We start from the raw sequence: 12,826 nt of genomic DNA on the forward strand, positions 1-12,826 counted from the left end.
GATACGACATGACTCCGCTTGTGATGCGGCATGACTCCGCTTGTGATGCGGCATGACTCCACTTGTGATGCGGCATTACTCCACCTGTGATACGGAATGACTCCACCTTGCTGGATAGACGATATGTCTCAATGATGTTTGTTTCTGGCCTTTCTGAAATGCCTACATGAGCAGAAAAGAACTTTTCTCTCCGTCACATCTCATTTTGCCTGTTCCTCCTCTTCGCCACAGTAACCACAGCCATTATGCAGGTGGGTGCATTGGCTGTGGTTATTGTGTGCAAAGGCAGGTGTAAAGTGGTACAGCACAGCTTACAGCTTACACCTGCCTTTCAGACACGCTATTAAAAGACACTAAATCAACTGCCGCAATTCCTCTCATATTTGGTCAATCACATTGTGCACGGTAAATTAATCTATTTCCATCTACTTCTCCCAGTATTTTGCACGTTTGTTTAGAAATGGCTGATATTGTATATTCATTGAGGTGAACCCATACAATGAATTGTGCATGCTTGTTTGGCTCATTTGACAGACGCAGTCCGGGGTGTGCCCCGTTAGTAGATCAGCTTACACATCTGTTTGAGCGCGCAATCAAATTTAGGTTCGCGTTTGCTTGTGCAAACCTATCAGCCGCTAAACGTGATTTCTGCGAGTGTGACTCGACTTGGTGTCTCCTCGATAGGGCATTAACAGAGTACTCGAGTAATCTACACATCGATTGCTAGGACAACTATCGAGGTTAAAAATGTTATGTCGAGTATCCGTAGTGACGTCATATTATGTGACCACGTATGACCGTAGGGGGCGGTGTTGCACTGTTGCAGGTCACAGAGTATGGTGTAACACCGGGTCCAATCTACCGAACCAGAACCAGTTTTGGTTTAAAGTTTCGTTTTTGACGTACTGCATGTTTCTTCACGTTTGCAGTTTAATAATAATAACTAATAGTTTAGTTTTTCCTGTGACTTATTTGCAGTATGATAAATGGTAGGAACATAATATACGCTCCCAATGTTTTGTTGGTCTTTTTTTGTTGTAAATAATTACCATTTTTTCCGGTTTTATTTATTTATTTATTTTTGTATCTTGAGATCTATGACGTCATCAAATACTCGAGTTCTACTCGGGTTTTATTATGTTAATGTCGAGTTTAAAAATTATATACTCGTTCAACCCCTACTCCTCGATAATGCAGGGAATGTGAAACCTTTTCAGGTAGCCTGTTTTATGTGAAGTGTTTTCTGCTGTGCAATTTGCCACAAACAATGATTTTTATTCACCTGTTAATGAAGATTGTTCACTTTATCAAACACGACACATCTGAATGATGATGATGTGAATTATAATTATTATGAACAAAGATTAGGTTTGTGAGTTTTGTTTGTGCAACACTGTATGAAGTGTGCTTGGGAAAGAAATGTTAATTGTTGAGTGTCTGATAGCTCTAACATCTTCCCTCTCTCTACATAACAAAAAGGTTTAGGCAGCCTTTTAGATTTTAGGTGAAAACAGGTGGAAGCACCGTCATGGACTTGATTTCTGTCCAACATGAGATGATGGTTTTGTGCAGTTTTACAGAACGTCTCTGTTGCTCATCTGTAAGGCCAACATTCTGCAGCCCTGTGTTTGTAGATTAATAACTTTATTAAGGATTATTTTCACTTTCTGTCTCTTTTAGGCCTGATGTGTTTGTAAAGGATGGTGGTGTTGTGAATGTTTATGAAGTTTTAACTCCACTCCATTTTTCTTGCGTACGTTTTTCGGTTCAATCCTCGTCCCACAGTTTTCAAGCTATGTCAACAAATCATAAATCAAATCATAAATCAAAACATTCAGCTCTTTCAGGACAATCCTGCTTTGACTTGGTATTGGTGAAACTTTAGCTTTTTGACATATTTAGCCTTTTCTGCCATTTTTTTCTTGTAGAAATTGAATTGAGCTCATTTTACATCCTTCAAATCTTTAGATCTGTTTACAACCTCTTACTGCCCCTTTCACATTTTGTTCTGGTTCAGCTTCTTTTAGCTTCTATGTGCAAATGTAAACTTTTTGTCAGCTTTTTTTTTGTTGTTGTTGTTCTAATTTCAGCTGTTTTGTGCTCCTTTCAGGTTTTTTCTTCTAATTAAAACATTTTTGTGCTTATAACTTATTTCTGCTCATTTCAGCTTGTTATAATCCTTTCAGTTTAATTCTGCAAGTTTCAGCTTTTTCTACTATTTCAGCTACTATATAGCTGTTTTATGCTAATTTAATATTTTTCAGCTCCACATTTTTGTACTCATTTAAGTTTTTTTCAGCCCAATTCAGCAAAAATGTGCTCTCTCCATTTCCTTTTGGTAATTTAAGCTTCTTTTTGCTATATTAGCTACTTTTCAGCTGGTTTATTTTTTTATTTTTTGGCTAATTTCAGCTTTTTTCAGAAAATTTCCACTTTTTTGTGCTCATTTCTACTTCTTTCAGCCTAATTAACTTTGTTCTACTAATTTCAGCTTGTTATGCTCCTTTCAGCTTATTTCTGCTAGTTTCAGTTTTCTCAGTTACTGTTTAGCTGTTTTATGCTAATTTTAGCTTTTTCAGCTAATTCCACATTTTTTGCACTCATTTAAACTTTTTTCAGCCTAATTCTGTGAAAAAGGTGCTCTCTCTAAGTCCTTCTGGTAATTTAAGTTCCTTTCTGCCTTTTTTTTAAGCACTTTTTCAGCGTTTTTTTGCTAATTTCAACTTTTTTCAGATAATTTCCACTTTTTTCTCATTTCTGCTTCTTTCAGCAGACGTGTATTTTTCTGATTTCTTATACAAATTTAAGCTTGGTCCACTTTTTCAGCATTTTTTAGGTAATTTCCTAATTGTGCTCATTTCTACTTATTTTACCCTAATTCAGCAAATATGTCTTTCTGTTTTCTTCTGCTAACTTAGGCTTGTTTTTCCATTTCAGTTCCATTTCAGGTGTTTTTCATCAAGGTCTTCAGCAATAAGCATTCACACTCCATTTTCACAGGAAATGTGATGTCTCTAGTTTAGATTGCGCTGCAGGATATCTGTGTTCTCCTGCGTTCTGCTACAAAAAACAAAACGTTCCATTGTTCCCATCTTTCTGAACTGAATGGGTGTTTGCATCAGTGGCATCAGCGCAGTATGCTTTGTATCCTGACACATGCACAATAATCCAGGTAGATAAATCTAACAGGCTTGAGTCAGATCCTCTGGATGGGTTCTTCCTTGTTGTTATGTACTTTGTAAATATGACACAGAGAAGGAGCAGATAAATGAAAAGCTAAACGTGGAGCAGAAAGATGTTCGGTGAAATCTTAGTGAATCTGCCTCTTCATGCATCTGCATGCAGATAAATATTCAAACATATTGTCTCTGTATTCACTGCAAGGCTTTTGCTTCTTGTCTCAGCAGTGTACCTTCCCTCTTTTCCTGGATCAGTTCAACCAAGTCTTGATATTAAAATGGACATTTGAGCTTTAGCTGAACCTCCTGAGTGTCATTAAATTTGAGTTCTCAGAAGTTTTATAAACATCCGAACACTCTCAGATGAGCCGTGTTTCCACAAGTTTAAAGTTCAAGTGTTGATGATTCTCTTTCAGTCTAATACTCCATCTCTTACTGGCACACACACACACACACACACACACCATTAGCCATTAGTGAGGAGCGCTGGGCACCCTTGACTTCCAGAACAGTAAATGGTGTGATAAATTATGCATGGAACTGGTCTGACAGGTACTTAAAAGAGCCTCTTTTGAGCTTTAGGCTGTGGGTTTTTTGGTCATTGTTCACATTAAAAAGGCTGACAGAAATAGGACAGTCTGGGATGAGCATGTTGGTCAAGGTGGTAACACTTTGTTGGCTTTGGACTGCCCTCTGGTGGAAGTTTAGGAAGAAAGTATCCTGAAGGATGCTCAATAATCCAGGTAAAAAATCTAACAAAGTTAAATAAATCAAGTCCTGGATGTTTTTTTGTTGTTGTTGAAACATTTCATCTTTCATCCAAAGGATATCATCAGTCTGAGGAGCCACAATCAAACTCAGTCTTATAATAACTAGTTACTATACTTATAAATAGTACTTATAGTATTTATAAGACTTGAGTTTGTTGCCGCTCCTTGGCCTGATGAAGTCTTTTGGATGAAAGATGAAATGTTTCAACAACAACAAAAACGTCCAGAGGACCTGACTGAACTTTGTTGGATTAGGAAAGTTTCAGTTTAAAGGAAAAAAAACTGCACAAAACACTTTTGAACTGAAAAACAAAAATTGTTCTTATTGAAGTTCTGTTTATATTTAGAGAGCAGGAAAAAGTTAAATCACTCAAATATGAGCAGGAAAAATAGACACACTGTGGAGTTTGAAGGGCAGCACGATGGTGCAGTTGGTAGAGCTGCTGCCTCTCAGTGAGCAGGTCGCTGGTTCAAATCCAGGCGCGGGGCATTTCTGGGTGGAGTGTGCATGTTCTCTCTGTGCATGTGTGGGTTTCCTCCAGTTACTCCAGTTTCCTCCCACAAGCTACTCTAAATTGTCTCTAGGTGCGAGTGAGTGAGTGAGTGAGTGAATGGTTGTTTGTCTCATTTGTCTCTATGTGTCCCTGTGATGGACTGGACACCTGTCCAGGGTGTCCCCGCTGGACATGGGCACCAGTGACCCCCCGTGACCTGAAAAGGAGGAAGCAGATAAAAATAATGGATGGGTGTCTGACTTTTATAATCCACCACCTTTTTGCCCTTCTGAGTCTGTCTGTTTGTAAAATATCTCATGAACTACTGGATACATTTAAATAAAACAGTCAGTGATTATTGGAAGTACATTTACATCTGAAAGAGCTCATCGGCACGTTTAAACCTTTTCGCTTCAGGATACTACATTGTGTTGTAAAGGTTTTTTCGTTTAATTTAACATTCTTGCATTTTTTTTTTTTTTAAGATTAAGTTTTCATGTTAACGCCTTATTTATTGTGCTGATGGTTGAATAAAAATATCCTCTATTCATGTTAATTACTCAAAGAAGCCACACTTGAGGACTCGAGAAGGTATTTAACCAGTTCTTACTTGCAACGACAGACTTTCTACACTGCATGGAGCCCAGTCACGAGAGTCTGCCCCGGACAGTGTGCAAGAATAGTTTTTATATAATACACGCTTATCACAGCTCACAGACAGTCCATGATGACCTCGGCCTCCCAGCTGTACATGCAGGATCAAATCAGCTCCTCTCCGAGAGAAAAACGAGCTCTCTGAACTCACACACACGTTTCAACATTAATTTGACATTAGTTAGTGATAAACATCCTTGACCTTGACCAAAATTGCCCTGACACCATTTTCATTTTATTCTCTTTGTAAAGGGCAATAAAATAGAACAAGTTAAGCAATGCAAGACAGACTGAAGTATTATTTCTTTAGTTACTAATTTTCTTTTGAAAAATGAGAACTGTGTTCAAATTTAGGCTGATTATTTTGCACTGAATGTGTTTTTTTATGCAGACATCTGACTTTTAAGAAAACTGATCCACTCGTCAGTACAGCACTCCCTCATTTATCGTGGGGGTTTGGGACCACCACTCCACGATAAGTGAAAAACCACAAAGTAGGAATAAAGTAGTCCAAGTTCAAGTAAACTTTATTGTCATTACCATCTTGTGGTACAAGCTGGAACAAAATGATGTACACTAGTAGTAGTAGTGTATTTTAGTATGTATATACAGGTATATTAAGGCGTTTCAAACCCTTCCCACACTCTTGTAATGTCCCTAACAATTTTCTGAACTCTAAACACTCTAAAAGAGTGTGGTGTCACGTCATGATTTCAGCTCTCTGCCTCTGTCAGCGCTCTCGGCCACGCCCACTTCTCTGCTGCACAGCAGAGATATGACACGCTGCAGGAGGGAGCTTCTTCAGTGTGGGCTGCACACAGGTGCAGCAGGTGCTCAATAATTTATTTTAAATAAAAATTCCATGCCGATCATGCGGCTCATCCATCAATCAGCCAACTGCGTGTCATGTCCAATCTTATTTTGAAAAACCGCGATCGAGCGAGTCCGTGAAAAACGAACCGCGACGTATCGAGGGACCACTGCACAACTCTAAATCTGGGTTTATCTCGGCCTCTAAAAAGAAAAGGGAAAATATTAGTTTATCAGAAAGGATTCAAACCTCTACGTTCTCGGTGTAGAAATATTTAATTGAAGCGCTCAGACATATTTTTTACTGTTTAGTTTTATGGCCGAGAATTGTTTTTAACAGTTTTCTGTGCTTTTATATTTGTGCCTTTTCCTCCAGGACATCATTCCATTTGGCAACAACCCTGCGTTCCGCTGGATGTTCGGATGGATGGTCCCTCCAAAGATCTCGCTGCTGAAGCTCACCCAGGGAGAAACCATCAGGCGTCTGTACGAACAGCACCACGTGGTGCAGGACATGCTGATACCCGTGAAGCATCTGCAGGACGCCATCTCTCACTTTCACCAGGAGATCAATGTGAGACCGGAGTATTGATTAGCGAGCGGCGTACGCTGTGTTTATAAATAAACTTGTGCTGCCTGAAGGTTTCAGATGACCTGCGTCGTTTCAGGTTTACCCTCTGTGGCTGTGCCCGTTCCTGCTGCCGCCGGGCCGAGGAATGGTGCATCCCAAGGGTCAGCAGGAGGAGCTGTACGTGGATGTTGGAGCTTACGGAGAGCCAAAAGTGAAACGTTTTGAAGCCAAAGCAACAACACGTCGGCTGGAGAAGTTTGTCAGAGACGTGCACGGGTAAATCAGCTGCTGAAACTCAAGTGGCACACATGAAGCTCAGGTTGAGTTTGTCCCCTGTCTGTTAGCAAAGTATCTCGTACTACTGGATGGATTTTAATTGAAACTTGCAGAAGTAATCTCTGGGTATACATCTGCATCTGATTAACTTTTAAAGTCAAACTGATTATAAGTGACCGCCACAGCAAACTGACTGTTATTAAAAGCAAATAAATGACTAACTCAGTCAAATTTACAGATACTAAACTAACATTCTGTAGCTGAGACTCATATCCAGCACTTAATCTGAGTCCTGCGCTAATGCTTAAAATTGTGCAATTAACTATTTGGGGTCAACTTAGTTTGTCTGTTAGCAAAATGTCATATTTACCACCTAATGCATTTTAAACACGCTTTTATAAAATAATCATTAGATGTACAACCACGACTGATCACCCTTTAACTTTTGTGGTCAGTCCAATTCAAGATGGTTGCAGCATCCACCTTGCATAACTCAATAATAAAACTCCAGTTCACTCAAAATGATAAGCACTGCAGACATCTGAGTCATTCACAGCTCATACTGATAATATGCACAATGTTGCATGAATTCATTCATAACGTTATTAATTAGGGACGACCGAACAGGCCATGCAAAATTCACACTGCAGGTAAAAGTGCTCCCAATCCTTTTTTATTTTTGCTCAAAGATGGCGCATGTTTGATATTTCATTATTTTTTATGACAATCTGAGCATGACAAACCCAGGCATGAAGAATTTGTCTGTCCGTCCTTTCTTAAAGCAAGCAGGACTCAAACCTGCAGCCTCAGGATTGTAAGGCCACTACTTGGATTGCACGACTTTAGATTCAGTACTTGCATGCTATCATGTGTAGCATCCATGTTTACTTCCACAAACACGGTGCGCTGCGTGCGACGTCACGTCTTCTGTGCATGCAGGTCACTTTCAGTCTGATGTAGCTCTGAAATTATACGAACAACCACGTCCAGAAACTGGATCTGAGCAAATAATGGGAGTTGAGCATGAAGGCCTGCAGTGGGACATGGTCTTAGTTTCATTATCTTGCATGATAGGTGACAGGCGATCCTTTAAAGAATGCCGGGCCTTTTATTTTTATTGAATTATTTTGGTGTTTACATTGCAACTTTTATGGCTCTGCAGGTTCCAGATGTTGTATGCAGATGTGTACATGGATCGAAAGGAGTTCTGGGAGATGTTTGATGGACACCTTTATCACAGACTGAGAGACGAGTTGGGATGCAAGGAAGCTTTTCCCGAAGTTTATGACAAAATCTGTAAATCTGCTCGCCACTGACCCTCTGTGGACGACTCATGACTGCCAGTTTGGGAAAGTTTCTACTAAACCAAAAACTGTTGCGCATGAGGATACGCGGAAACATTTTAATTTGGAGCTATGTTTCTTCCATGTTTTTCTGTGTACAACTTAATGTTTCTGTACTTCGTGACACTGACGAAACCTCCTATTTTTCTTTATAAATGTGTGTTGTACAACATTTCCAAATATTGTAGCCTTGTTTTCTGAAATACCTTACACACAACTTGGGCTCCTGACCAGGTAGTTTTTAAATATTTTTTTTATTTAAAAACAAAAAAAGTCACATTTTACAGTGAAATAAACAATACACCAAAATGATTTTACTTTAATATCTGTGTCAAATAAAACAAAAATATTTTCTGCATTGAAGCTTGTTCTTGTGCTTTGGGGACAATGATCACATTTTTTGGTTTAGGAGACCACTTTAGAATAGGACCACTTTTTTAAAGGTTTTATTATGCTTTATGGTCAAGGGCAGCACGGTGGTGCAGTTAGAGCTGCTGCCTCTCAGCGAGCAGGTTGCCCTGGTTCAATTCCCTGTGTGGGGTCTTTCTGGGTGGAATTCGCATGTTCTCTCCGTGCATGTGTGAGTTTACTCCAGTTTCCTCTCACAGACCAAAAACATGTATGAAAAATGTTTGGATTATAACGGCGTTATGAGTAATCGGAGAAAGTCGCTTGATTATATGTTACAACGGCCCGCCATACTTGCCCCGCCCCCTCCAAGTGACAGAGCTCGTGAAGTAGTTTCCGACAGTCAGAAGTTTACTACATTACCCAAAGTCACCGCGACGAGGTCCCTGGAGACATTATACAATTCAGGTTGGTTATACACCTTATTTAACACTCGAGCGCAGATATTAAGCATACATTTTCATAAATGTGTTGATTACAATGACCTCCAATGAATGGAAGTTGTTTTTTTATGTAAAGCTTTGCTAACCTTTAGCCTGAGATGTTAGCGGGTACTCTGCTAGCCTAGTTGAATAGTACACAAAATGTGTCATTTCTTACAAAGTTGATCCTTTAATATTCATTGTCTCAGTAGTAGTCGTCAAGTTATCGCTGGTTTATGTTTGTGTTCGAATTATTCTTCACTACTGGTTGTTCTGAACCCTTAGTCTTCATCGTTTACTTGTTTCACTTCAGTGTGTGTATTTTCCGGTTGGGCTAGGTCCACACACTTTAGGGTGAGGTCAGCCCAGCGGTCTGGTTAGTGGTTACCTTGACAACAATGCGGAAGTCTCCAAGCCCTTGAGGGTAAACGGAGTAAAGCCCTGATATCAACAATCAGTGACACAGATAAACTAACCTGAGATTTTAGTTACTATTCTGAATTCTGTACACACAACAATGCTGCTTTGTGCTTATTTAAAGGTGGGAAAGGTTGACTCTACAAATCAGTAATTTTAGTGATTTATATATATATTTTTTCCATTTGACCAGGAGGTAAAAGCATCACCTGTTTGTCTGGACAGGGCTGTTTTGTGGACTGCAGAGCACAGAGAAGGAAGCATGCCCACTGACCAGGAGCCCACCTACACTGTGAAGCTGCTGCAGCTGCTGCTGCTCTCCACCTACTGGGGAATGCAGATCTGGGTCACCTTCATTTCAAGTAGGTATAATCCGGACACGCAAGAACAAATAGATTATTCTAACTGTTCTATCAGCATGAATTGATGGAGAAAGTTTTAGTAAACAAGTGCAGTTTTTCTCTTGTTTTTGTATTTTCAAGTGCATTTTTCTCCATGAGGTTTTTTTTCATAACCTCAATGAAACACCTCTTTATCATCTTTTATAAAAATGAAAGCAACATCTACACCTGGATTCGCTGTTGTAGCTTACTCACGTTTACTTCATTTACATGGAACTTTTCAAACTCGAGTGCTAAATACGACATAAAACAAACGTCGCCATCCACACATATATTACTAAAAAACTTAAGGTAATGTTTAAAAAATCGATAAGTAAACTAGAAGTGTCAAGCTAGGTAAAAATACAAAGCTAAGCGTAAATAAAACAAGCATATTAAAGTAAAATCACATTAAAACATGTACAATAAAACAGATGTTTTAAAGAAGACGTTTTAAGTCTTGCTTTTCAAGCACGGAGTGTGTTTGTGTCCCAAACCCAGACAGGAAGCTGATTCTTGAGCAGATAGGTCTGAAAACTAAAAACTGGACCTCCCAGTCTGGTGCGTTCAGGCTTATAGCTGAAAATGTACTTTTATAAAGAAGCAAGTCACAATAAAAGTTATCAAATTATAATTTAGAAAAGACACAAACAGGTTAATTTGTCCAAATCCAGGGAGGTGTCACCCTCGTACAGTTAGCTTTCTTACAATTCTGTTGCTTTTTCACTTCCAAATGACTTTGATGCACTGGTTCAACATTTAATTTACTCGTCTTTTTTCTTTCAAGGATCTTTTTTGCAATTAAAGTGATAAGTTGACCGTGTTGGGAAAGTCTTCTAACACTGTCTCTACTGTCTGTTGTGCTAAATGTGTGATGGGAAACTGCTGCAGCTGCCCCACCACCCAAAGTGTTCAAGTATGCATCAATAATTACTTCCTGTATGTTAAAGAAACACTTTTGAGTTACATGCACGTATACGTACCATACAGTAACAATATAGCTTCCAGATTTCTCTGAAAGGTGGAGAAAAAAGTTTTTTAAATTACTGCATTTGGCAACATTTTTTTTTCCATTTGTCACACGAATGTTTTTAGTAAATCGTTAACTTCATTTGTGTTTTAGCTGGAAGAAAGTAGAACCCAGTACCGTAGTCTCTCGATTATCACGGGGGTTACGCTCCAGACATCCTCGTGATAACGTCCTTAACAATGTTCTAAACTCTTAACGCTACGTAATTTTAACAACATACGTACATGTACTGTACAGTACTGCAAAATTGTATATGGGTACTCACCAGTGAAGGTACAACTTGAAGGATGAGTTCAGCTTCAGGATTATTTGAGACTTTGCTGCCAGTTCTGTGAGCTCAATAGATCGGTACTTCTGACTTTGTGTTGCAAAACTATTTTCACCACGTTGGTTTCTCCGTTAGCGTTTCCTCCCTCCATTGCCGTTGTTTGAATTTTGGCAGAAAGCAGCGACTGGAAGCACTGTTGGCTTCTGGACTGTGTAGTTCTTCTTTTGACTTCTGTGCAGGCTTATTGAAAGAAAACCACAAAATGGCGGCCTGTTTGAAGTATTTTGCTTTTGTTTGTTTTTTGTCCTATTGGTTGGTTCCTGCTCCCGTTAGCTTTTTACCCCGTAGCGTCCCAATCACCTGAGTAATATTAAAGTTGACAATCGTGTGTCGTGTACAATCTTACGTTGAAAACCTGCAAAAGTCGAATCGCCAAGTATCGAGGGATTACAGTACATCACGAGTTAAGCCTTAAATACAAACTCAAGGACATTTCTGTGCTTGTCCAATATGACTGTTATCTTTGAAAACATGTCATTATAAAGTACTTTTTATTTATTTTGACCTTTTTTTTGGTTTTAGAAGTTCGTATTGAAACTGATCATACCTGTGTCTGTGAAGTCTTTTTACACGAAACTAGACGTTTTGATCTTCCCTTTGTGTCGTTTTGATTTCTGTGCAGGCTTCGTCATGGACAACCACCTGAACAGACACACGTATGGATTTATTCAGAGTCGCCTTGTTCCGTTCTACCTCCACCTGGGTTCAGCCTGCGCCTTCTTGAACCTCACCATCTACACTGTGCATCATCCCAGAGACATGCTGAACGACAGGGAGTCCTTTCAGGTGCCATGTTTATTCTGCTTTGGGATTAAATCTGATTATGATGCATCGCTTTCACTTACTCTCTGCTCATATTGTGCCTCCAGATTTTCATCTTCTTTGTATCGGTGACGGTTGCAGCCGTCAACGCTCAGTGGTTCGGCCAGATGACGTCAGAGATCATGGCGGACATGCATCTTATTGAACAGGCCTGCGGACTGGGTCAGGATATCGGACTGTCGTCCAACCGCGAAGCTTACGCCAAACTGTGCGAGACGGATGCCAAGTACCGCATCCTGAGCAGTCGCCTGTGGCTGTACAGACTGCTGTCGTCTCTGTGTAACCTCTGCTGCATAGGCTGCAACTTCTACAGTCTCTGCTACATGGCTGAGAACCTCGTGGGGCTGTGAAGCTGGACCGTTCAACACAATCCCCACAATCACAGCTGCTTTGTATGAAAGCAGTTAATAATTAATTTATATAGTTTTTTTTCTGTCCGTACCTATTTTACTGTACCTACGAGGTGACAACATGAGGTGAACCTCGTTGTTCCTGTTTTTGGACGTAATGAAAGGACAGTCATGCCTCATGTCTCCCCCCAGGGCTTTAATTTATCTGTCTCACCTTTCACCTAGTTTGGCTGACTGTTGTCCCTGCCTTGAAATGTCCTTTTGTAAAAAATAAGGTACCCTACAAATGCTTGAACTGGGCAAAATGCTCCCCTCCCCTCTATTTTGTGTCTGAAACTTTAAAAGCAATCAAGTTTTATTTATACACAACAGAGTTTTCTCCTGAATGAAGTGCTCCCATGCTGCTCTCAGTTATGGTGGAGTTTTATCTCCTTGTTCGTGTTGTGTTGCAGTTTTGTCTGGCTTACTATCTCTGTTTCTCTTGGCTGCTACCAGTATACTGTAAAGAAGAGTTCACACTATTTAAAATGGGCATAGTGCAAGCACTGGTTGAAGGCTGTCTGCAGCATTCT

General features: G+C 39.8%; 2 protein-coding genes across 3 annotated transcripts in view; both read left to right on the forward strand.

Annotated features, from left to right (window-relative positions):
• dhcr24 (24-dehydrocholesterol reductase) overlaps positions 1-8,070 on the forward strand; it is a 20,020-nt gene extending 11,950 nt beyond the window's left edge. The window contains exons 5-7 of the mRNA XM_037674306.1: positions 6,284-6,481; positions 6,576-6,754; positions 7,917-8,070. Coding sequence (XP_037530234.1) covers positions 6,284-6,481; positions 6,576-6,754; positions 7,917-8,070 — 531 coding nt within the window. The remainder of the gene's footprint in view (positions 1-6,283; positions 6,482-6,575; positions 6,755-7,916) is intronic.
• A 779-nt stretch (positions 8,071-8,849) lies between these two features.
• On the forward strand, positions 8,850-12,288 carry si:ch211-121a2.4 (transmembrane protein 205). 2 transcript variants are annotated; one of them, XM_037674863.1, is made up of 4 exons: positions 8,850-8,913; positions 9,570-9,706; positions 11,705-11,868; positions 11,952-12,288. In XM_037674863.1, the coding sequence occupies exons 2-4, from the start codon at positions 9,607-9,609 to the stop codon at positions 12,252-12,254; spliced, it is 567 nt and encodes a 188-aa protein (XP_037530791.1). In that variant the 5' UTR covers positions 8,850-8,913; positions 9,570-9,606; the 3' UTR covers positions 12,255-12,288. The 2 variants fall into 2 exon arrangements, with proteins under 2 accessions (XP_037530791.1, XP_037530790.1); XM_037674862.1 differs by having other exon boundaries at positions 8,868-8,913; positions 9,538-9,706.
• The last annotated feature ends 538 nt before the right edge of the window (positions 12,289-12,826 follow it).

Source organism: Nematolebias whitei, chromosome 3 (assembly GCF_014905685.2).
Source record: "Nematolebias whitei isolate Nwh7 chromosome 3, NemWhi1, whole genome shotgun sequence".
In the NCBI taxonomy this organism is placed as follows: Eukaryota; Metazoa; Chordata; class Actinopteri; order Cyprinodontiformes; family Rivulidae; genus Nematolebias; species Nematolebias whitei.

Bases quoted from the DNA above. Each gene is read 5' to 3' on its own strand.
- si:ch211-121a2.4 (XM_037674863.1), top strand. From the start codon at position 9,607: ATGCCCACTGACCAGGAGCCCACCTACACTGTGAAGCTGCTGCAGCTG. The intron at 9,707-11,704 runs GTAGGTATAATC...ATTTCTGTGCAG, and splicing joins CTGGGTCACCTTCATTTCAA to GCTTCGTCATGGACAACCAC. The intron at 11,869-11,951 runs GTGCCATGTTTA...TTGTGCCTCCAG, and splicing joins ACGACAGGGAGTCCTTTCAG to ATTTTCATCTTCTTTGTATC.